Source organism: Equus quagga, chromosome 6, assembly GCF_021613505.1.
Source record: "Equus quagga isolate Etosha38 chromosome 6, UCLA_HA_Equagga_1.0, whole genome shotgun sequence".
Lineage (NCBI taxonomy): Eukaryota > Metazoa > Chordata > Mammalia > Perissodactyla > Equidae > Equus > Equus quagga.
Window position 1 is genome coordinate 97,594,439 of NC_060272.1, and position 26,011 is coordinate 97,620,449.

Consider the following 26,011-nt stretch of genomic DNA (forward strand, 5'->3'; position numbering starts at 1 on the left):
GGAAGCAAGTAGAATGAGGGAACTCAGTGAGCTGAGAGTTGGACCCTGAGAGGCACCAACACCTATATAATGGATGGAGGAAGAGGAAAACATGGAGAAGACTAAAAAGAATTGACCAGATGGGCTGGACTGGTGGTGTAGTGGTTAGGTTCACGTGCTCCACTTTGGTGGCCTGGAGTTTGCAGGTTTGGATCCCCAGTGCACGGACCTCCACACTGCTCATCAAGCCACACTGTGACAGTGTCCCACATATAAAATAGAGGAAGATTGGCACAGATCTTAGCTCAACAACAATCTTCCTCACAAAAAAAAAAAAAGAATTGACCAGAGGAGTATAAGGAAAACTAGGAGAAGGTAATATCATGAGTCAAGTGAATGCAGAGTGAAAATTTGAGAACCAGACATTTACAAACAAGGAATTTAACAACAACAACAACAACAATAATAATAATAACCCTAGCACTGGTAATCATCATATTTCTCTTGAATTTTTTTGACATTTGAGTAGAGAAGGATTATGAGGTAGATGGGTATATAGCTTCTGAAAATATTCTAGATACTTTCAAGGGCTCTAGAATTTGGTTAGGAGGCTCTGATTTAACTTCAAAACATAATCAATCAATTTTCCCCCTTAATAGAGCTATCTTGCCAGCCCTCTTTTTATGTGGTTGTTCTTGTTGAGGTCATTCTAGGAAGCTCATAAGTGAGGTACGAAGAGAGGGAAGAATGTTTTCCTGTGGTGACTGAGCAGTAATTTAAAGAGGGAGGGAAAGGAGATTAGGAGGCTATTTGCATGTTTGCCTACCTCTAGAGAAGAGATCGCCCATATCCTTATAGAATTAAGTAGTTGTGAAAGTGGAAAAAGAGAACATATTAAGGTTATTTTATATCTTACTTTTTTTATTTGCAACGCTGGCTGCTTTTTGACCCTAGTCAGCATTTCTCTCCCTCTGTTTTGGGGAGTAAGATATTCATTGGGTGTTTTTCCATATTAAGCATGTATGGGCATGTTGTATTCGGGAAATGCTACATTTTACAAGAAGTTTGACTGCTTTAACATAATGCACGTTGTGACTCAGCAGAGTTATAGTTTGAGCGGGCCCTGTCATTATTTCACCATGAAACCTTATTGAAGAACACTTGTGAACACCTCCCAGCATGGGAGACGTTGGTGTAATTCTCTTAGGCTTTCATGGGACTCTAGGACCCCCAAAAGAACTCTGCCTAGATCCCTGAGTTGCTGAGAGGTACTGGAGTGCAGTGGTTACTGCCAGGGAGTATGGAGTCAGACCGTCTGGGTTTGAAGCCTCACTGTCACCACCATGTGACTGGTCATGTGACCTGACCTCTTTTCATGAAAAGAATAATAGTGATGGCTACCTCCTAGAATTGTCATGTGGATTCAATAAAATAATAATCTGGAGCCTTTGTAAAATGCCTGGCACATAGTGAGCACTCAGTGGATATTATGATTATCATGATGACTATAATTATGCTTGTTATAATCTCATTTTAAAATATCTTGTCCAAAGGCCCATAATAAAACAATACTGGTCTTCCCTCCACCCTCAAACCTTGCAAAGAGGAAATTAAAATTATAAGAATTTATTTTATGTGTCAGAATGACTGAAAGGCTAGATTAAATTAATGTAGTTGGTGGTTGATGAATATAATTAAAATATGTTTCACGGGACACTAAGCTTTGGAAAATCAGGGCCTATAAAAGCAAGAGGGACCTGGTTTGCGGGTGACCAGGTTATTTGTCTAACAGGTCTCTATTGTAGCGTGTTACCTGTTGCTGTGAATAGTTGCTGGTTTCTATTGTATCCATTCGCTGCTAATGGAACTTAATGAGTCTCCATTACTGCTGTTCAGACTGTACTGTTTTTGAATTAGATGAAACAGTGCACTAAATGGAGAGGCTCTAATTAAGCATATTTGGAAGGGACTATACATATATTTTGTGCTCTTTCCCCCATCATCCTTGCCAATTCTAGTTTTGCAGGTTCTAGAGGTCAGGAAGCATTTATTAAGCCTCTGTTGAGTCATAGAAGTTGAATTCTATAGCAGAAGCAAGAAAGAGAGGGTTCCACCCACATAGATGGCAATATAAATGGAAAATACCACCCTCTTTATTCTTTAATTCCTATCTACAAAGTCTTCAGAGGGAAGAAGTGGAAGGTTTCTCAATCCGTGTGACTTGAGATGTATTCTAGAGAGGGGATGTCTTACACTCTTTCGGGAAGTGCTTGCTACAGCTAAGTGCTAACCTCTTCGCACTGTGATCACTGCTTCTCCCAGCCCCAAAGAAGACTGGGGATCATTGTTTTATTTCTGTGCATGGTCATGTCAGCTGTGAAACTGTTGATTAGATTCCCTCCCTTGCTGTTTTTCACTTTGTTCCTGTTGATAAAAGATTTCCATTATTGAGAAACTGGAAAGTATACTTCCTCCTCCAAATAAAAGAATGAAACAGGGGAAGCAAAGAAAGATGAAGCAAGGTCATAAGCTAGAGGCCACTGTGAAAATTTTGGTCTTTTTCCATTTAGTCTTCTATATATTTTTAGTTAAAGTTATACGTTTGTATTTTGTAGCCCACCACACACACCCAAAACATTTCTTCAAATAATTAAACATTCTTTGTAAAGATATTTTATCTCTACTTACAAAGTTTTAATACCAAATTTAAAAGTATGTAATGCAGAACACAGTGGACATCCACATCCCCACCCCTACAAGAAATAGACAATTACTATCAGCCATATAAGTATGATTTTTTTTACTGAGATAAAATTGGCATATAACATTTTATAGGTCTCAGGTGTGCAATGGTATAATTTGATATTTGTATATACTTCAAAGTGATCATCACCCACTGTAAGTCTAGTTTCTACTCATCACCATGTAATTGAGCCCCTTCACTCATTTCACCCACCTCCTGATCCTTTTTGCCTCTAGTGACCACCAATCTGTTCTTTGTATCTATGAGTTTGTTTTTATTTGTTTGGTTTTTTATATTCCCCATATACGTGAAATCACATGGTATTTGTCTTTCTCCATCTGACTTTTAATGGCTGCATAGTATTCTCTCTTATAATGGAATGAATATCTGTCTGCCTTAGCAGAGTGAAATTTCAGCTTCTTTGTATATGTTGCCTGATTGAATGTCTTAATGTTGCATCCTTGCCAATATTGAGTAATTTTAATCTTTTTTTTAATTTGCCGGGTTAAAAAAATGTTGTTACAATGTAGATGAGCTCACCGTTGTCTCAACTTTCATTTCTCTGCTTACCTAATGAGATTGAATATTTTACCATGTTTTGTTATCTTTCATATTTTATCTTTCGTGAATTATCTGTTCATGCCCTTTGGAATCTTTGTAATTTTTTTCTTCAACAATTTGTAAAAGCTTTAGATTTATTAAAGGATACAAACACCTTATCTTATTTGTTAGAATAATTTCCAATTTATTTTTTGTTTTAAAATTTTGTATTCTATTTTCAGGTGTATGAGTTTCCTTTTATGTAACCAAATCTGATATATTTTGTAATTGATTCTATTGACTGTTAAGTTTTGATAACTGTATTAGTTTCCTAAGGCTGCCATAATAAAGTACCAAAAACTTGGTGTTTTACAACAGCAGAACTTTATTGTCTCTCAGTTCTGGAGGCTAAAAGTCCAAGATCAAGATGTTGACAGGGCCATGCTCTCTCTGATGACTCAAGGGGAGGATCTTTGCTTGCCTCTTCTAAGCTTCTGGTGTTTGCTGGCAATCTTTGGTGTTCCTTGGCTTGTAGATATGTCACTCTAGTCATAGGGTGGTCTTCTCCCTATGTATCCTCACATCATCTTCCCTCTGGGTCCAAATTTCCCCTTTTTATAAGGATACTAGTCATACTATTACCAAGCCCAGGTTCATTTTTGACTTTTGCCCAGAAAACCAAACACTGAGATGACAAGATTGCAGCAGAGAGAGGGTTTAATCACAAGGCAGCCATGTGAGGAAGTGAGAGAATGAGTATCAGATCCACTTCTCTGAAAATAGGGACTCAGGGATATTTATGGGGTAGGGGTGCAAGGTGGTCTGAAATGTGGAGATAGATGATTGGAGGTGAGGAGAGGTGAGGTAATTGATGATCTGTGCAAGTGTAGTGAGACTTCATGCCTCTTCATAGGACGTGTGTTCACAGGATGGTGGCGTTAGCATGATCTGAGGGTGGAGGTTTTAGCCTCTTGACGTCAAAAGATCGCTTATTGGACATCTGCATGGGCCCAGTTAATGGGTTGGTGGTCTCAACTGGCCTGAACTGGACAAGGGGTTCTAATTCCTGAAAAACAGCTCAAACTGCAGTTACCATGGTGACCCAGGCTCCAGGGAGATGTTATCTATAGGAACCTTGTGGGAGTCTGGTGGCATATTGCCTAAACAGCACAGTTAACAATGGGCAGGGGAACAACTAAAAGCTATAATCAGTAATTGCAAAAAGGAAAAAAAAAACTTTAGTTCCTAGCTACTTAATCATCAATGGCTAGTTATTTGCTGGTTTCCATCCCCCCTATTCTTTCGTCATTCCTCATTCTTGAGGGATTTGGAGTGACGACTGATCTAGCTACTTCCTGCTGAATTGGGTCATAGATCTGGGTTAGAGGAATGAAACTGGTTAGTACTCATTTGGAAATATTCTCTTTTTCCTGGATTCAGGTCGACATTTTGCATTATTCGAATTTTGTACTTTGCTCAACGGTTCCAGAACAACATCTAAAGGCACATTTTATTATCAAGTATCTAACCAGAAGGATAAGAAGTATAGACAATCCAAATTTTAACAGCGCCTGAAAAATAGACCTAATCCCAATGGGGTCTCCATCTGCTCTCCAGGTGGGGGCAGACATCTGTTCTCAGTTCCTGATAGTCTTTTCTTTTACTGGATATGCATCAGAGACCAGAGCAATCGCCCTATACCCTGATCTTTCAGTTGTCATTGATGATGGTATCAGAATAGACTTTCTGCCTGGGGATCAATCACATTCCTAAGGAACTCAAAAGAATAAAGTTATCAACTTATAGCAGCTGAGAGGGGCCATAAAATCTACAGAGCATTCAAAGTTACAATATGGCTTCTTTTCTACAATATGGTTTCCCTTATGTCAACCTTGTGTTGAGTCAGTATCAATATGGGCATAGGGCCCACCCTAATGATCTCATTTTAACTTAATTACCTCTGTAAAGACCTTATCTTCAAATAAGATTATTCAGAGAGTATTGGGGATTAAGACTTTAACATATCTCTTTTGGGGGAAACAAAACAAAACCCATCCCTGTACAGAGATATTTACAGAGATATATACTGATAAATATTAACCAACGTTTTCTTTATTCTTTCTTTCTCTCTCATTCTCTAAATGAAATCAATTGTTACATTTAATTTAACTCTACTTGCAATTTACTTTTGTACTTGTACTTGAATAGCTGAAGATGTCCTGTGTTGTTTTTACATGAATCGATAGCTGGACCTCATCATTTTGAGTTAAAGTATTCAAAATAATTTTAAAAATTTGCCTCAGTCTTTCTCTGAATGTAAGTCTCTTAAAATGGGTTTTGTTTGAAACCCGGGGAGCCTGTTTGTACTGTAGACTTGGAACTTTTTTTAAAGATCTATACATTTTTTCTCTAATTACATGTTTGGTTATTGATTCTGTTCCTATCATTCTGATTTCTTCCTCAGGATCTCCTTTCTGTAACAAAATAGCACAGTGCTTGCCAATAGGAAGTGTTCAAATGTTTGTCATGTAAATCAATGAATATATTAATGAAGACAAATGGGCTGATTGATGAGATGATTGCAAGGATAACTAGCAGGAAGCTGGAAATGTGATTCTGAAATAGTAGAGAGAAATAAGGGCTAAAAATGTAGGTTTGTGGTTTTTCCTCATTGGGGTGATAGTGGGAATTATGGGAGTGGGTGAGATCACCAGGGATGAGAGAATATGTTGAAGAGAGAAGAAAGCAGAAGGCATATCTAACTTTGGGAAGCAGCTTAGCCTAAGGAGCGACCTAAAGATGGAAGTAGGACAGGAAAAGAGAAGGCAAATTCCCATTGGCTTAATGTGTTTATTGGTTTTCTCCCTCCTTTCACCATTAGGGTTACAGAGATGTACTTCCAACTGAAAGAAATGAATGAAAAGGTGTCTTTTATAAAGGACTCCTTACTATCTTTGGACAGCCAGGTGGGACACCTGCAGGACCTCTCTGCCCTGACAGTGGACACCCTAAAAGTCCTTTCTGCTGTTGACACCTTACAAGAGGATGAGGCTCTCCTGACCAACAGAAAGCATTCTACTTGCAGAAAACTTTCCCACAGCTGGAACAATGTCATCTGTGCAGACGTTCTAGGCAACATGGAGATGTGTGGGGAGAAGAAATGCCAGTATTATAGCATGCCCACTTCTTTGCTGCAGAGCCGGGCCAGAGGCTGGCATTCCCCAAGAGTGCGGAGCAGGCCCCTTCTTGAGAGTATAGACAGGCAGAGAGAGACTTCAAACGTAAGAGATGACCAGGAGGAGCAAGAAACAGAAAATAAAATAGTTGCTTCTGGGGTTAACAGGCAACGACGTCGAAAGTATGGCCAGTTTCTCCTGGTCCCTTCTTATCTAAAGCAAGTTCCTTTTTCAGCAGAAACTGACTTGCCCCTGTCCAGACAATCTGGGAAAGCAGGTACAGATGCACTGGCAACTGAACAGGTTACCCAGAGTGAGGTCCCTGTTCATCTGACTTGGCAGACCCCAGTTGTCTCAGCCCAGGACTCGGTGGCTGAACCCAAGGAGCCATACGAGCCAGTTGCTCAGATACCAGCCAGACAAGACAGGGGAGAACAAGTTATACCCACTTTGGTTTGCACACCTGCACCCATGAAAGTGACCTCCCTCCCTTCTCAAGCTGAGAGCATGCGAACTGGAGGTGGATATGTGAACCTGGCATTTTCGGAAGGTGATGAAACTGGTGTGCTTAGCATTGAGAAAAAATGGCAAACCTGCTTGGCCTCCACTTCTAACAGTGACTGCAATCAGAGGGGACAAGGCCAGAGGCAGGTCCGGGGCAGATCCCTGTCTGATGACTCAACAAGATCGGCCCAGAGTAGTGATTGCTCAGAGGTGGGACCATGGCTTCAGCCAGACACGTCCTTTTGGATCAATCCTCTCCACAGAGACAGGCCCTTCAATAGGAGTCATAGTCTGAGATCCCACAAGGAGGAGAAATTGAAGCTCTATAAGATTAAAAGTAAGAAGTCACAAATTTTTTAAACCAGTATTAAATTCTTTGCATTGCTACTGTTTTTAAAACGTCTATGACTTTTGACTGCGTTCTCATTCTCCCCATTCTCTCAGTCTTTTCTGTAAAACAAAATGGTTCCTGGTACCATCTTAAACTTTCTCATGTGAACCGTTTCCCTTACAGAGCTTTCAAGATCCTCAGAGATAGGGCAGTCGGCATGGATCAAAGCAAAAATGCTAACCAAGGATAGGAGATTGTCGAAGAAAAAGAAGAAAACAAAAGGACTACAGGTGCCAGTAAGTGTCACAAAAGTGCCAGGGGTACACAAAATAGCATTGTACTGGAAGAAGTGAAAATATAAATTCGAGAGTTGTCAGAGTGGCTATGCCACAATTCATTTATCAGCTCACAGCCTGAAGGACATTTGTGTTATTTTCAGTTTTTGGCTATTCCACACAAAGCTGTTATGAACATTTGTGCATAACTCTTTGTGTAGACATATGTTTTAATTTCTCTTTGGTAAATATTTAGGAGTGGAATGTCAGAGTCATATGGTAAGTATGTAATTTTAGAATAAAATGCCAAACTTCTTTCTATAGTGGTTATACCATTTTGCATTCCCACCAGTTTCTGAGTAGTACTTTATGAGTGTTCTAGCGGTCCACATCCTTGCCAATCGTTAGTATGCTCAGTGTTTGTTTTTTTTTTTAAAGATTGGCACCTGGGCTAACAACTGTTGCCAATTCTTTTTTTTTTCTCCCCAAATCCCCCCAGAACATAGTTACATAGTTGTGTATTTTTAGTTGTGGGTCCTCCTAGTTGTGGCATGCAGGATGCCACCTCAACGTGGCCTGATGAGTGGTGCCATGTCTGCACCCAGGATCCGAACCAGCGAAACCCTGGGCTGTCGAAGTGGAGCGCACAAACTTAACCGCTTGGCTACAGGGCCAGCCCCTGCTCAGTGTTTTTAATTTTAGCCATATTAGTGGATGTGTAGTGGTATCTCATCTTGGTTTCATTTGCATTTCTGTACTGACTTGTGCTTCTAGGTATCTTTTCCAGTGCTTATTTGCCATCCATATATCTTTTATGGTGACATGTCTGTTCAAATGTTTTGTTCATTTTAAAAATTGGATTGTTTGTCTTAAGTTGTAAGAATTTTTTAGTATATTCCAGATATAAGCTCATTGTTGGATATGTTTTGCAAATATTTTCTCTTGGTGGCTTGCCTTGTGCTTTTTATAAACGTCCGTTAAAGCACATACATTTTTTATTTTGATGAAGTCTAATGTTTGATTTTTTTCTTTTATAGTCTGTGCTTTTTTATCATAGTTAAGAATATTTGCCAAGATCACTAAGATTTTCTCTTATGTTTTCTTCTAGGAGTTTCATAATTTTTGCTCTCATATTTAGGTCTAGCACCCATTTTGACTTGATTTTTGAATAGTCATGCCCCGCTTAACAGCATTTTGGTTGACAACAGACCACATAGACCACTGTGGTCCCATAAGATTAGTACCATATAGCCTAAGAGTGTAGTAGGCTATCCCACCTAGGTTTGTGTAAGTACGTGCTATGATGTTCACATAGTGACAAAATCGCCTAATGATGCAGGTGTATCCCTGTTGTTAAGGGACGCATGACTGTGTATGGGGCTAGGTAAGGACTGAGTTTCCTCCCTTCCGTCCTTCCTCTCGCCCTCTCTCTTTCTTTCCTTCTCTCCTTCTTACCCCCCTTTCTTCTTTGAATACAAATGTCAACTTTTTCTACCATTTTTTAGTAAAAAGATTATCTTTTTCATATTGAGTTGCCTTGACACCTTTGTCAAAAATTAGTTGACCATGTATATCCACAATATGTGTGGATCTCTTTCTGGGCTCTGTTCTGTTCCATTTATCTGTATGTCTGTCTTTATGCCAATATCACACCATCTTGAGTACTGTAACTTTATAAAGTCTTGAAATAATGTATTGTAGATCTGCCAAATTTTTTCTTCATTTTCAAAGTTATTTTAGCTATTCTAGTTTCTTTGAATTTCCACATAAATTTAGAATCAGCTTGCTGGGGTGAGTGGAATTGCTATGAGTCAATTTTGGGAGAATTGGCATCTAAATGATAATGAGTTTTTTCTGATCCGTGAGCATGATATATCTCTCTATTTAGATATTTCTTAATTTCTCTTAGCAAAGTTTTGTAGTTTTCAGTGTACAGGTCTTGCACATTTTTTTAAAAAGTATCCCTAAGTATTTAATATTTTTAATTTTACTATAAATGCAATTATTTAAAAATTTTAATTTCTGAATTAAATTACTTGGCAGTGGCATATAGAAATATAATTTTTTAGTATTGATCCTGTATCTTACAACCTTACTAAACTTGTTTGAATAGGGTTTTTTTGGTTGTTTATTTAGAATTTTCTATATAAATGACCATGTTATCTACAAATGAAGATTGTTTTACTTTTTCCCTTCAAATCTGGATGCCTTTTATTTCTTCTTCTTTCCTGATTACACTGGCTGGAACCTCTAGTACAATATTGGGTAGAAGTGGTGAAACAGATATCCTCTCCTTGTTTCTGCTGTTAAGGGGAAAGCATTTAGTCTTTTATTAATAAGTATATTAGCTGTAGGTTTTATGTGGATGCCCTTTATCAAGTTGAAGTACTTCCTTTCTATTTCTAATTTTCTCCATCATTAATGGAAGTTGGCATTTGTCAAACGCTTTTTCTGCACCTATTTATATGATCAGATGGTTTTTCCCTTCTATTATGTTAATATGATGAATTATGTAAATTAATTTTATAATATTAGAATTCATGTTTAGAATATTAAGTCAAGTTGGCTGGGATGAACCCCACTTGATCATGATGTGTTATCTTTTTTATATGCTGTATTCATTTTGCTAAAATCTTGATAAGATTTCTTCCATCTATGTTTTTGAGGAATATTTGTCTTTAGATCTCTTGTCTTGTAATGTCTTTGTCTGGTTTTGGGGTCAGGGTGATCTAGGGTTTATTCACTGACTTGGGAAGTGTTCCCTCCTCTTCAGTTTTCTGGGTGAGTTTGTATAGAATTGATTTTATTTCAACCATAATTAGTTGGTAGAATTAACCAATGAAACCATCTTTGTGGGAATGTTTTAAACTACAAATTCAATTTCTATAATAGATATAGGGCTATTCAGGTTATCTGATTCTTCTTGAGTGAGTTTTGTTTGTGTCTTTCAAGGAATTGGTTTATTTCATCTGAGTTGTTGAATTTATTGGCATACAGTGTTTGTACAATTCTCTTATTATCCTTTTATTGCCCGTGGCATCTACAGTGACATCACTTCTCTCATTCCTAATATTTTAGATGTGTGTTTTATTTCTGTGTTGCATAATCAGTTTGACTACAGGTTTATCTGTTTTATTGATCTTTTTAAAGGACCAGCTCCTGATTTTGTTGCTTTTCTCTAAATTCTGTTCCATTGATTTCTGCTCTTATTTTTATTATTTCCTTCATTCTGTGTACTCTGGATTTAATTTGCCCTTTTTTTTTTTTCTAGTTTGTTAAGGTAGAAGCTTTGGTCATTGATTTGAGACTTTCTTCTTTTCTAATACAGGCGTTTTGTGCTATCAGATTCTCTCTAATCACTGCTTTAGCTATCTCCTACAAATACCAAAATATGTTTTGTTTTCATTTTCACTTAGTGAATCTTTTTGTTTATTGTTAGGAAGCCTTAGATCTGAGTTAGCAATTCTGTAGGACTTCACTTTTCATGATCTTAACACCCTGCTTCATTTTTCTATCCTCCACGTATTTTTCCATATAATAATCTGGATGCATTTTTTAAAGCACCTCAGCTCTTTTTAGAATGAGAAGCAGAAGCAAAGAGACAAGTATTAAGACAATTATGCAAACTCACCCTTTAGAGGGAGAGATTTAGCTTGATAAAGAAGACTATTCTGATTCGTAGTCAGGCGTGTTTTCCATTGCGCCACTGGTCCCTCTAAAGAAGTTGTTAGAATCCCATGAAATATGAATTTAAGTAGATCTTTTTTTTTTTTGGAATGTTTAAAATGGCCAGAGTTCAACTAGGAATTGCAGCTGAGCTCAAGTACTAACTTGCATTTGTTTATTGCTTTGTATTTTATCAATTTACCCCATTTATTCTCTGACCCTGGGAAGTACAGAGGCCAGCCATTATTATTGGCTGTCTGTTATTTTAATGATGAAGGGAATGGGGCTCACAGACATTAAGTGATTTACCCAAGTTCACGTAACTTCTAAGTGACAGAGCTAGAATTCCAAGACAACTTCTTTAGAGTCCAAGTCTTATGATTTTTGGCTCTATACCTGTAGTGCTCCAACTGTGGTCTTCTATCAGCTGCGTTAGCATTGCCTGGAAACTTACTAGAGATTCAAATTCTCCCTTCCTGCAGACCTACTGAATCACAGAGCCTGAGGGTGGGACCCAGCGATCTGCGGTTTAACACAGTCCTGGGTGGTTCTGGTGTGCACTTGAGTCTGAGAAGCCCCGCTCCTCACCCTGGTTCTCAGTCATGACTGCAAATAGAAATTACATGGCTGCTTGTGTCCTACCAGCATGAGTCATGGGAGTTTTCAAAGCTTCCCAGGTGATTTAATGTGCAGACAATGTCAACAACCGCTGCTCTTCACCATGGTACCCCTATTAATGTGACCCAAAATGTTTTCATATTAATGTCACTGTGATCCAACAAATGGCTTTCTCTCCAGGTCATCACAGTCAATACCTGCTCTCCAAGTGACCAACTGAATTCAGAGCCAGGAGAAAATAACATCTCAGAAGAAGAGGAGAGGAGCAAGAACTGGCTCACAGTGTCCAAATTTAGTCAGACAAGTATGTAACAGTCTACACTCTTGGATTCAAAAACTCTGGTAGTTTCCTCACTCTTCCCCCAGACCACTGATGGTCCCTGCTGTTCTTTCAAGAGGAGATGAGGGAGCGTGAGGGTGGCAACACCCTCTTTTCTATTTTTAATTTTTATGAAAGGGACAAAATTTCCTTCTGTTTAATGGAATTGTTGTCAGGATCCAGAAAAGAAAATTAAGATTTCGATAGTCTCTTTATCCAGAGCTGTTGAACCTGGCTCAGAGAGTGTTGACTTAGTCAGATTTATGGGGTGGGAGTTGTCTAATTTTATAAATTCTTAAGGTTCATGTGACACTGATATGGACCCTTACACAGAACTCAGTGGATTGAGTTGTAGTTGGTTATTTACTACTGCTGATATATAGTGTTTATTCCATGGGCAAGTATCCCTTTGTAGAGGAAAGAAGATGGATCAACTAGCTAGGAATGAAGACTCTGAGCTAAGCATCGAATGTAAAATAAGTCTGGACAGTTAAGATGAGGGAGATTATGAACAGAATTGAGAGCAGTGACCAGAACTTTGAACTGCTTGAATTAGATAATAAGAGACCTTTACTAAATTTTGATCAGAAAGGACTATGTAATTAAGGACTTATAGAGATTTAAATTATTTGAAATACTCAACTTAAGATAGAAACAGACATTGTATTGAAATCCATGTTGTTATGCTTCTTTAAAACTTTGCTTGCTCTTATGGTTGGTGGTTTTCCATCAAGAGGCAATTTTGTACCCCACCCTGGGACATCTGGCAATGTCTGAAGACATTTTTGGTTGTCACAACTCGGGGCGGGGGGGGGGGGGGGGAGGTGTTCTTGGTATCTAGTGGGTAGAGGTCAGGGATGCTGCTAAACATCCTACAATGCATGGAACAATCTCTTCCTTTCCAAAAATGAATTATCCAGCCCAAAATGTCAAGGCCAAGGTTGAGAAACCCTGATTTATGTTTAAAAATATTCAATTGTCTGTTAAATCACTGATAATCAAGTGAACACTAAGTTGAAAGAGACATTAGAAATTAAATTATTCAGAACCCTCTTAATTTACAAAGATGACTTGAGAGTTTAATTGTCTTACCTTAAATCACACAGTTTACTAGAGCCTATAATTTTGAATAAATCAAACCCCATACCTAAAGATATGATTCTAAGACCAATTATAAATGTATTTATTTTATTTATAAATATATATATATCATATATTGCATTTTTTATAAATAGTCTGACTGATATTTAGGTTATTGTATATCATTCTTACTTAAATTATTTAAGTTCTTTTTTTATAGAGATATAATTGACATATAACATTGTATTAGTTTTAGTTGTACAACATAATGATTTGATAAATGTATATATTGCAAAATGGTCACCACAATAAGTTTAGTTAACGTCCGTCACCACACATAGTTAGAAATTCTTTTTCTTGTGATGAGAACTTTTAAGATCTTCTCTCTCAGCAACTTTCAAATAAGCAGTGCAGTATTGTTAACTAGAGTCACTATGCTGAACGGTGCATCCCCAGGACTTCGCTATCTTACAGCTGGAAGTTTGTACCTTTTTGACCACCTTCACCCATTTCTCTTATCCCCACCCCCCAAATTATTTAAGTTCTTTCCAACAAATTTCAAAGAAAGAAAGATGTGGGTGGCAGGAAGTTTCTGGAAAAGAATCTTATTAAGTCTGATGATGAGAAAGGGAAAGAAGTCCTGGGAAATAGGCTGACTCCAGGAACCTGGCTAATTAGAGGAAGTGAGGAGGACAGTATCCTCCTTTTTTTTTTTTTTTTTTTTGAGGAAGATTAGCCCTGAGCTAACTGCTGCCAATCCTCCTCTTTTTGCTGAGGAAGACTGGCCCTGAGCTAACATCCGTGTCCATCTTCCTCTACTTTATGTGTGGGACGCCTACCACAGCATGGCTTGCCAAGCGGTGCCATGTCTGCACCCGGGATCCAACCCGGTGAACCCCGGGCCGCAGAGAAGCAGAACGTGCGCACTTAACGGCTGCGCCACCGGGCCGGCTCCGGTATCCTCCTTGAACCACATCTTGAGTTGAGAATCTTAGTTTTTTGAAACTTGTCCAAGTTAAGAATTAATTGGAAAAAAATTTTAAAAAATACAAGTTTGAAGGTTGGGAGATACACTGTCAGGTAGCTCTCTCTAAACACGAAATGTAAAGTTCTGAGGAAATTGTGAAAAGGAAAAGCACATTTTTAGCTTTTAGGTATTTTATTTTGATTATAATACTGTGCTATCACTGAAACCATATTTATCATAACTTTACTATATTACAAAAAATATCATATATGAAGTTTTGTGATTTTATTCCAATAGGTTTTTTGCACTTCTTGTATGCTTTTCTTCCCAGCACAAAATCCTTAGGGCAAAAAATGACAACTGTTATGTCCTACATTTAGCCAGGGACCCTTAATAAATATTATTCTCAGAATTAATCCAACCAAGTATTTATTAAATTTTTATTGCACACCTACGATATGCCAGTGACTCTGTAGGTACCAGGTATAAAACATAATAATAATAATGATCCTCATTATGCTTTTTAAGAAGGAGCTAAAAATTAAACCTATTTGTTGGCATTCCTTCTGATCTTTCCTTTGTTTTTGTTTTGTTTTGTTTTTTAAGTAGCTGACTTTGATGCTTGATGCTGTTGTTAAGGAAAGATTCCTAACAACTTGGAACTAAAATTTCATGTATTTTAAAGAAAGCGTGGACAGTAGGGTGCAGAAGAAGGTGAATGTAAGAGAATTTCCACAGGTGTTGCTTTACGGGAGGACAGGCTGTGGGTGATTTAACTCTTGACTCTGACACAGAAGTACAAATTGCTATAAATGTGAAGGTAACTATTGAAAGCTACAATATACAACTTTCAACCACTTGAGAAAAAAAGGACAGAGGAATCTTGCTAAAACTTGCTAAAAAGGGGAAAAAACTATATTCAAATTTAGATGAACACACTGTGTTCAGATCTTTCTATTGGGAACTGATTTGAATGTGACACATTTTCATGTGTTCTTTCATGTTTTTTCTTCCTTTTAACCAGGTCTAAAGCCTTACATATATCAGAAAATGAAAACTAAAGAAATTGAACGGCATGCTATACTAGTCAGTGATTATCTAAAGCAATCTGAAGAGGTAAAAACGTTTTATTTGATACTTTTTAAAAAAACATTCCTGCACACTATACTTCTCTAACTCCTTGACTGTGTCTGTTTTACCTTTATCTCCCTTAGTTGACTTCTACTTTTTATTGGTATTACATGTAAATCTTTGTTTTGAATACATACTCAGTTTTTTCACAAACCCACTTTGTTCTTTACTTGTTCTTTTTATGCAGTTTATTTGTCCATTTATCCACCCAATAATTCATCCTGGGTATTTCTAAAGAGAAAAAATTCAGGAATTTTTGAAACTGTTTTCAAATATGTGAAAGTTGCCATGTGGAAGAAAAATAAGATATTTTCAATACGCTTTTCAGAGTTAGAGCTAGAATCAACATGTAGAAGCTTCTGGGAGACAGATTGCAGCCCACTTTGAGGAGGAATTTTTAGCAATTGGAGCTTTCCAAGGATGGAATGGTTTATTTCTAGAAGTAGTAAGCTCCTCACTTGGTGTGGTTACTGAAACAGGCTGAGCAACCCTCTTTGCAGATGTGTTGGAGGGGAGTTGGGCATCGCAGGGGAAAAGACCCTCAGTGTTTCTCCAACACAGAGGTTCTCTGCTTTCGCTGCCTGTTTTCCTTACCATCTACAAATATGTGCCGGTTTTGCTGCCATCCACCATGTGGGAAGCATGATCTAGTTAGCTAACCCAAGAAATCTAATATTGGTCTTGATTTGAACATTATCTGTATGCACCTGGGAACAATATACACATGACCTGTATGAATGTATTCTGACAGGCTCAGATGTTCTTGTAGGAATGTAATCTGTGAAAGGTTTTGAAAGTAAATTAAGACTGAAGATAATTGGAGGCAGGGACCTCCTCTGCTCTGTCACATCCTGGCTGCCTCTTCCTAGATTTCAAAGCTTTATACATCAATTAACCTGTGAGCTTCATTAGCCATATCTCTAAAATGGGGCTAATGCCATCCTTATGAGATTACTGATAATGGATAACAAAAATAACACCAGTGAAAATGCCTAGAGTATTGCCTGGAGTGTTCTAGGTTTAAAGAATCAATAGTTGACTCTAAACAGGAAATACAATGAGATAAATTCAAGGTAACGTTATTCTAAATAATCAACTGAAACAATAATCTGCTGATAATAGGACTTGATGTAATAATTGAAGTTTCCTGTCAACTTTGATCTTCATTCCTTCTTTCATGTGATTAATTGATTTTATATGTTCACTCTCATTTCTGTAGAAAACCTCCATATAGTATATTTTCTCTTTGATGTCCCCATAAAAATAATTTCATTCTGTTAAAGTCCATCAACATATTGAGTTACTCTGATATTGTGCTAACATTATGCATCTTTCTAGCCTGATTTAGTGTGTTTAGTAAAAGAAATATTGAGCTAGAGGAAGGGGAAAAAGGAAGTATACCCTCCGAGGATTGCGTTTTGCAAACGGTATTACTGCAGGCTTGGAGTGGGAGAATATTGGGTACATGTGTAATGACCTTTCCTTTCTGCTCAGGATCTGAGCAAAAACTCTTTGTGGAATTCCAGGCGCACCAACCTCGATAGGAACTCCCTGTGAGTATTTCTAAATGTCTGCCTTTAAGGTCTTTGGCTTCTATTTTTTTTAACCTGATTGGGAACAAAGGTTTAATTTGGTCAGAAAATATGTTTCTTTTGTTAGCAACAAGGAAAATTATTTATTCTCCAAGTTTTCCTGTTTAGGGTAGCCAAATCTCACCTGAGTGCCTTTTAAGAATATTGTGAAATATGTACTACTATTTCAAATTAAACATTTGTCTTTTCAGTGTCAAAGAAGCACACATGGAATAATGAGTATCATCTTTTCTGATAGATAAGATTGTGAAATTTGCCTTAAAGAGCAGGAATAAATCTGTTTTGCCCAAAGAAAAAGACCTAGACTGAAGACTTGATTATGTTTTTTCTTTTGTTTTAAAAATAATTCTTTTTTCTTTTAGTTCATGAGGTTGATCTTTTTTTATTTTTCATTTCTCTTTAACATCCTAAGTGTTTGTCAAAGCATTAACTCTTTGAGAAGTATTGAAACAGAGAGAGAAAGGAAGAGAAGGAGAGAGAGAGAGGAGACAAAGAACTCACATGGTTGTAGACTTGAGTATCCTCCTGGAATTTGATTTATTCAGAGAAATAAAATTTGAAAACCAACCAAGCAAAGATTATTCTGCTTTGTTTGTAGTGTTTTCTGGATTTTTCCAGTTACATCATCAAATGAACTATCCGTACAGCGATAGGAGCAGAATTCAAAACCATCCAAGGGCCAGTTGATACGGAGCAGGCAGAAGGTGACTTTCAGTTTTCAGTCAGCTCTATTTGGGATGGCCTTTTTTCTGGAGCTCCCATTAGGGTCTCTCCATGCAAGCCTGCCTCCAGACTTTAAAGTGCACGTGACTTTCTTCTCCCAAAGGTTCAGTAGTTTGTGCTCATGCAGAGTGGTGGATCATTGCAGCATGAAATTAAACAATAATTGTAATTGTACTTTCTTCCCCCAGGACCCTAAATACTGGAGATATTCTTGAATGTGTTTATTCAGACTTGCCCTTGGCCACTTGTGCACTTGAGCAGGGCAAGTGACAATTTAGAGAGAGCTAATTTCAGCTTGTAAACATTTAGGGGCCACGTGGGCTAATGAAACTGATTTGTAGGCTTGTCCAGAGACATCCACAGACTCATTTGTAGGCATCTACTTTGCATAGTTCAGGAACGCTTTAGTTTAATTGATCCAGAGCAACACAAAGACAGTTAAATCTGATATATATGGTGTGATCACATAGCTAATTAAAAACAAAAACCAACAAGTACTTTTCAGTTAGCTTAGGGCATACACAGTAAATGAATTACATGCATATCTGGTGTTTATTTTTCTATGAAAATAATTGTAGGGGCTGTAAATTATTTCTCTGTTGATAAAGATAGGGGTCATATATAACTGATGCATTTCTTTCAAAGAAAGAAATACATACATACATATATACATATGGATCTGTGTTGTTGCTGTTTCACAATTTTCATTTCTTTGATCATTGAAAAATTTAAAGCATTTTCTAAACAACTAATTTTTCAAACAGGTTGAGAAGTTCCAATGGAGCTGACAGTAAGTTTTTATATTTGAACATGTTCTTTTTATTTTTTCATCTCATTAATGGTGAGGTTCACTCTCCTGCAGAGACTTTTGTAGTTCTTGAAATTCTATTTATGATTTTTGTCTACTTTACAAAGTAGAAAGTTGAAGCTGAATCAGGACTGATGTCTGATTTAAAATTTTTCAAATCACGTGTTTTTGACTGTGATTTTCTGGTTTCTCTGTGAGTGAAGGTACAACCACTGGGCTCATTTAGACTGTTCAACAACTCTTACTGTCACTTTTTTACATATTTCCCATTAAGAACTGTTCGTAAGATTGTCTATGGGTATTTTTTCCTACATGCTCCCTGTAGAAGGCTATGCCTAGTGGCGAAGCAGGGCTAAGCCATGTGAAACTCCCCGGTAAAGCCCCTCTGAATAGCTGCTCTCAAACTTCACCACAGTCTATGAGCTCCTTTCCACATTCTTGACCCCTTGATGCAGATGGATGCTTCCGTCTTCCATGGCCTTGTTCCATTGCGCTTATGGGGTCTTCAGTACCTCCTTTGCAAGTGATTCCTTCTCCTCCACCTGTAAACAAATTTAAGTCATTTTTCTGTACAAAAGAAAAAAAAGAATCTTTTTCTTGATTTTACCTAGCTTTCAAACTGCCACTCCTGTCCCTCACCTCCAAATTGATTCCAAAAGTATTAACATTCGATCTTCAACCCGTGGTGTCTGTCCCCACCGCTCTATTGAAACGCCACTCTAACTACTAAGTCACATGACATCTTTTTAGTCCTCGTTGAACTCATGGCATTTGACGTTGACCATTTAATCCATTTTCTAAGTTTCTGTGAGGCTATTCTTCCCTGGCTGTTTTTCTATTTCTTTGTTGACTGGCTCTTGGTCTCTCTGATAGCTTCCTCTTCCTTCACCAAGCTGAGAGCCTTAGTCATTTACAGTGCCCTTCCCGCCCCACCACTCTTAGCTATCAGCTTTTGTTTTCTAACTCTGTATTACCCCTACGTTCATCTTCAAAAGTTGTCTGTTTTGCTCTACCCCAATGCTCCCGCTTAAAGCCTCTAACATTTATTTTCCTAAATAGAAAGTATATACTTTCTTTTAACCTTGATTTTATGTTAGCGTTGTGGTTGATTTCTCTCCCTTTAAACTTTCCTGTGTTCCTTTTGGAATTATCTTTCTAAATGATAAATCATCACTTATTTAGAAACTTTCAGTGGCTTCCAGATACCTACAGGATAGACCAAAAATCCCTTAGTCTTTCTCAATGCACTCCACAGCCTGGCCCCAGGCCAATTTTTAGGCTCATGTTTATGAACCCTTTCATTCAATTTCTGCCATGCAAAATATGACCACCCATCTAGTAACACTATGTGGTGTCTAGAAAGCATCTTAAAGAAGACGTTCCACCTCCCTTCTCATCTATCTCAGGAAACAGCAACTCCATCCTTCCAGTTGCTGAGGCCAAAGTCTTACAATCATACTTGTCTCCCGTTTTCTCACATCCCCCCATCCACACATCAGTAAGTCCTTCAAAGTATATCAAGAATCTGATCACTTTGCTACCTCCACATTCCACCCCATCTCTTTCCTGGATTACAGGATGGCCTCTAAACTGTTGCTTCCTAACAGTCTATTTCCAGAAAGAAGCCAGAATAACCTTTTTAAACTGTACGTCAAATTGAGTCTCTCTTCTATGCGAATGGCATTCCATCTTGCTCTGTAAAAGTGAAGTCCAAACACAGTCTACAAGGCCCTATTTATCTGCTCCCCCTCCTCCAACTCTCCCGCCTCATCTCCTCTCAGCACAATCCACTCTGGCCACATTCTTCTTAACACAGCAAGCATAGTCTTGCCTCCGGGTGTTTGCATTTGCTGTTACCTCTGCCTGGGATACTTGTCGTTTATCCATATGACTCACTCCCTCTCTTCCTTCAGATCTATGCTCAAATTTCACCTTATCAGAGAGGCCTTGCCTAACCACCCGTATAAAATAGTAACCTCCCTGTCCCCTGCACTTCCTAATCTTCTTAACTTGATATATATGTAATATACTATATTCATCATATATTTACTTGTTTATTTATTTTCTATTTCCCTTTACTACAATGTGGCCAGAGACTTTCTCTGTTTTGGTTACTACTCTTTCTCTCGAGCATAGACCAGTGCCTGGCACAAAGGTGTTCAATAAAGATGTATTGAATGAATGTGAACAAGTTCTCACACTTCTGGTGAAGCCAGGACTGAAACTCAGATGCAGACTGAAACTTTATCAGACTCAGATGCCCCTACATGTTATTTCAGTTTGTCTATGAAGGTTCTACCCTCCAGGCGGGATGAGTGTGTTCCATAAACCTCTGCGTACACCTTTGTCGTGTGACTTAGGAAACTGTATTGTGATTATATTATTGTGATACACGTTTTTCTCTCCCAGTATTTCATATTTGTTTTTCTCCAGGGTAGGAGCCACATCTTATTCACATCTGTCACACCTAGCGTGACCCATCGTGGGATCTGAATTTTTTTTCTTTTTAATTATTGAATGGAACTTAGAAAAGAATAGTCTTTTCTGCTGATCTGACTTTTTACCAGGCACCCCCAAAGGAAGGGATTTTTGTTCCTTTCCTTATCCAGCAGCAAGAATCCAGAGAGATCTGTGAAATTGGGCTCATTATACTGCTTACTCTACCAGGTATAAAGCAGTTATGCCGTGAGACTAAAGTTCTCCACTTTAATTTTGATTTTATGAAATGGCAAAACCGTAGCAAAGGATTTCTCTGGAGGCTTGTAATTTAGGACTTGAGCAGATAGAAGAGAACCAGTTAAACCCTCAAGAGTTGTTCCCAGCACACAGGCCTTCTATAAGCAAACAAATCCCTTGCTGTCATACTCTCCACCTCCTCCTTTGTTTCTGGAATATACCTCTTAATGTGTTTTCATCATTTCCCTGTCATTTTAGGTCAGTGAAGTAGTCTGCTAATCACTTGGTATTAATAATGTCTTTATATGGGCACTGCATCTTGGTAGGGAGCTCAGAGAATCGTGCATCTGGGATGTCATGAAGTCTGATGGGCAGCTGAGTGCCTTCTGTAACCCAGAGGTGTAATTGCTTCAGAAGAAATCTATCTTTGAGGCTAATATTACCTGTCTTTCTTCAATTCCCTATATAAATATGTTTGGAGATATTACATTGATGATTGGAAGCTGTCAGGATGCCATGTGCAATAGTGTGGGTAAGGGATATTAGGCAATCTTTTTTCGAATGCCAAGAAGCCATTCTGATTAACCTGTTCAATAATAACTTTGAAGGCAATATATTCATAAGCATGTATTTATCTCTAGCTAAGTAATTAAAATGCCAATCTTTTCTGTAATTTCAGAAATCTCAGCCTCCTTAAAAAGCCCTGAAGAGCCTCACCATCATTATTCAGGTAGGATGCACGAGAACATAGACATGACAACTGAGCTAAATGTCTGTGATTCTGCATTTGTAAACGGAAACATTGATGAATTCCACAGTATTGATATGGCTCCCAATTTGAATAGTTGTTTTTCACTCTGAGGAGAAGAACATTCAGATTTCTTACCTTGCCATTGACTTGGGAAAGCAAACTGTTAAGATTTATGGGAATTTGGATTAAAAAAAAATGTATCGGCAATATCCAAATTGTGAAGGAAAAAGATGAACTTGAGATTTGAAAATTCCTTACAAGCTGAAAGCCATCCCAAAGCCAGAGATCTCTGTATTTTGGATTGACGAAGAGACAGGCCTGAAACTAGTTCTTTGAGGGAGGGTTTTGTACCCTCACTGGGCCCTCAGTGAACATAGACACTGAGTGAATGCCAAGCCCACAGAGTAAATGCAACAAAAACACCTTACAAAGATGTTATTAAACAAGATATCAAGGGTCTTGACTCTCTTAAGCAACATCACTTCATGGTACTTCTGTTGTCTTTCTTTCAAAGTGGAAATGATTATACTTGCCCTTCCTGAGGAACAGTTTGCCAAAGGGCTAGTTAAGAATTAAGAGGGAAACACTTTGAAATGCAAAGCAATGTAACCACCGACTGGACTTGTGCCAATGGGTGGTCTTTTGGGCGTCATTGCTGTCACCATTGAATGAGATAGTACACAGGCAAGCTTTTTACGCAATCTGAAGCTCAGTACATGAGTAAGAGTTTATTGGTGTGATAATTACCATTATTATTACATCAAGGTCGTGTGTTCAGGGGCCAGTAATATACTGCTTGATCCTGAATTCTCTGGAGTGAATAGTGTTTCAGTGGATTCCAGACTCACATTCTAGGCTTTTATAACTGGGTCTTTCAGCTCAGCAGTAATCCATTATTTTGACTCCAGCTGTCAACCTAAGAAAGTCTCTGGTGAGGAATACCGTAACTCATATTGACTCTGATCTGTTAGGATACAGCTCTTAACAGGAGAATGCAGATCATTTGCTTCTAATTAAAACTGGTCTTCAGCTCTCTCTGGGTAAAGAAGGTGAAGTGTGCAAAGTCAACAGTAGATGTCCCCACAGTCCACTGTGCATTCGATTTGCTCTGGAAAAGAAAAACCAGAGAATGAAGACCACGGATTAAAATGCCCTTTAAAAGAAAGTTCCACATCTGTGTAGATTAGCATGTGATTGGGTATTCAGGAAAGTAGAGATGACAGCCCTAACTCAGACCATGTTATATAATCTTGTATAATCTGTTCCTGAGACTGGGATATCCTTCCTATTTAAGGCATATTTCATTTTAAATACTGTATTATAGATAACAATTTTGATAAAGGCAAAAGTAAGGGGTCTTTGAAATGAATGTTTTAGTATTATGTGAATATAGTGATGTGGAGGAGGCTTTCTGTAAATTCAACCCACTGATGCATACTTAAAATAGTAAATCTGTTTTTGTTTGCAGCCATTGAAAGGAACAATTTAATGAGGCTTTCTCAGACCATACCATTTACACCAATCCAAATGTTTGGTGAGTGCCATTTCTACCTTCTTGAGGCTGTGCCAGGGCAGAGGCATAACATCTGAGTAAATCAAAGGAGAAACCATTTTGCATCATTTTAGTCGAAAATTTCATTTTGCCGATGGTTGCAGTTTAGTGAGATTAATTTCCTAAAATGGAAACTCTTGTTAACTGCCCGGCCGGCATCTAGGGTCAAAATCTAATACTATGGAGATGGGAGCTATAACGAGCAGAGGTTGGGAAGAAAGCAATAATGTTGCACCTGGCATTCACTGATTTAAGGCTGGAAGTAAGTAGGAAAGAAAAGAACCAACCAACCATGAATAATAAACACAGAAGACAGCGATAAATGTCAATACGGTGAAAGCTAACAGACATCTGAAGAGGAGTGCTTTGTATATTGTTTTTTATTTGTTTGTTTTGTTTCATGTAAACTAATTGCTCTTAGCTCAGAGAGCAAATATAGTTTTTAAAGGCTGGAGTAGTAAAGAAAAACAAGCTTGTGTTGGCCAAGGCTACCAAAGTTTCTCTGTCCGGCCAGTTGACAATATAACAAGGGTCCCCACTGTCCTAGATCTTGATTCTCCTCACACTCTTCACATGGGGACAGATCAGGTGGCTTCTGATTGTTGATGCAGATGCCTTCTCCTTCCCCTTGGCTCCATGGCTGGTTTTGCAACTCAGTAGTTCTGTTCTAAATCCTCTAGGTATTACGTCCTCTAAAAGAGACCTTCGGTGGCATTTATCTGGGCACCAAAAGTAAATATTTGAAAATATGTTACTAAGCGTTACCGAAACATGCCTTTTTGGTAAGGAATTAAATACAAACACAAGCTAATAGATTCCTTTCTTGGTAAACCAGCACAGCGTTTGCAAAAAAAAAAGCCATTTGAGGGGGCCGGCCCGGTGGCGCAGCGGTTAAGTTCGCACGTTCCGCTTCTCGGCAGCCCGGGGTTCGCTGGTTCGGATCCCGGGTGCGGACATGGCACTGCTTGGCAGCCATGCTGTGGTGGGCATCCCACGTATAAACTAGAGGAAGATGGGCACGGATGTTAGCTCAGAGCCAGGCTTCCTCAGCAAAAAGAGGAGGACTGGCCGTAGTTAGCTGAGGGCTAATCTTCCTCCAAAAAAAAAAAAAACAAACAAAAACAAAAACAACAACAACAAAAAAAAGCCATTTGAAGCAGAGGTGTAAGGAGAAAATTAAACACAGGCTGGACAGGAGTTGTGTAGAATATCTACTTCTGTTATGAAGCATTAACCACTGTATTAGGAGAAGTCTAGGCTGAATGAGAATTCAGGAGTCTGTGGAATGAGAATTGCTCCCTGTTCAACAGCCTTAAAGTGGAAGCTGTATAGCAGTTGAAGAGCATTTTGTATGTAAAATCCTTTAAGTGGGATTGAGTTTGTATCTGAGGTTCTAGGTCACGTTAGCCAGGTTAACATATTTAATCTTTACAATAACCCAGAGAGGTAAGCGTTATTTCCACTGCCATTTTACTGATGAGGAAAGTGAGACTTTAAATAACTGGTCCAAAGGCACAAAGGAAGGAGGGAGAGGCTCTGGGCTTCTAACTTCAACTGTGTTAAACCGTGCATTGTCAATGGAGGTAATGTCATCCCTAGGGAGCAAAGACATTTTTTTCTTTTTACACATAAGGCACAGATATATACACAAGACATAAACAGATATCCTCTATATCTGTGGTATTAAAATGTCATGGAAGGGGCAATTACGAAAAAAATGTGTGAAAAAGCTCCTAAGGGGGATGATAATAAACAGGGGGTTAAACTATCTCTTGAAAAGTATTTATCTTTAACAAAAGAAGTATAGCCTTATTACTTTGATTTTGTTTTTGTTTAGTTATAGTCTATAATAAGAACAACGTAATTCTAGTATGACGTCTGATGCTTTGTCCCTTCTCCCCCATCCCCCTTTAGTGGACAATAATGTGGCCAGATCCATGTCCTTATTCTGTGCTTATCCCGGCACAGGTGAAATTCCACATTCTTCTCTGATCATTTGGGAAACTGAACTGATTCTGAGTTGATATTTAGGAGGCTGTCCATGATCTCAGTGAACTCTTCACCTGTCCTTCTCTTTGCAGCAGGAGAAGAAGTAACTGTCTACAGGCTGGAGGAGAGTTCCCCTTTGAATCTCGATAAAAGCATGTCTTCTTGGTCCCAGCAAGGGAGAGCTGCAATGATCCAAGTGTTGTCCAGAGAGGAGATGGGTGGTGGCCTCCGCAGAGCCATGAGAGTCATAAGTACCTGGTCTGAGGATGATGTTCTCAAGCCAGGGCAGGTTTTCATTGTGAAGTCCTTTCTTCCTGAGGTTGTGCAGACTTGGCACAACATCTTCCAGGAGAGTACTGTGCTTCATCTTTGCCTCAGGGTAAGTCAGGGACCCAGAGCCCAGATGGACAGGGCAAAGAAAGGAGATCTGGCTACATCTTGACCAAAAGCCATTATCTTCAACCCAAAAGATAGCCTATTCTTTTTTGGAGATGATAGTATTTTGCTATTTTTGTTTTGTAGAGATTTTTATTTTGGAGTAGGGAGTGGTGGGAGCTGAATAAGGCTAAAAAAGCACACTTGGGAGGCCTT

At 38.4% G+C, this 26,011-nt stretch overlaps 1 protein-coding gene across 2 annotated transcripts in view; it reads left to right on the forward strand.

Annotated features, from left to right (window-relative positions):
- The window catches only part of TRPM6 (transient receptor potential cation channel subfamily M member 6), a 141,282-nt gene that overhangs the window by 98,769 nt on the left and 16,502 nt on the right, over positions 1-26,011 (forward strand). For both annotated transcript variants that reach the window (XM_046664948.1, XM_046664949.1), the window contains 9 exons: positions 6,144-7,279; positions 7,457-7,569; positions 12,013-12,136; positions 15,223-15,314; positions 16,824-16,882; positions 18,409-18,434; positions 21,808-21,858; positions 23,348-23,413; positions 25,513-25,799. In XM_046664948.1, coding sequence (XP_046520904.1) covers positions 6,144-7,279; positions 7,457-7,569; positions 12,013-12,136; positions 15,223-15,314; positions 16,824-16,882; positions 18,409-18,434; positions 21,808-21,858; positions 23,348-23,413; positions 25,513-25,799 — 1,954 coding nt within the window. The remainder of the gene's footprint in view (positions 1-6,143; positions 7,280-7,456; positions 7,570-12,012; positions 12,137-15,222; positions 15,315-16,823; positions 16,883-18,408; positions 18,435-21,807; positions 21,859-23,347; positions 23,414-25,512; positions 25,800-26,011) is intronic.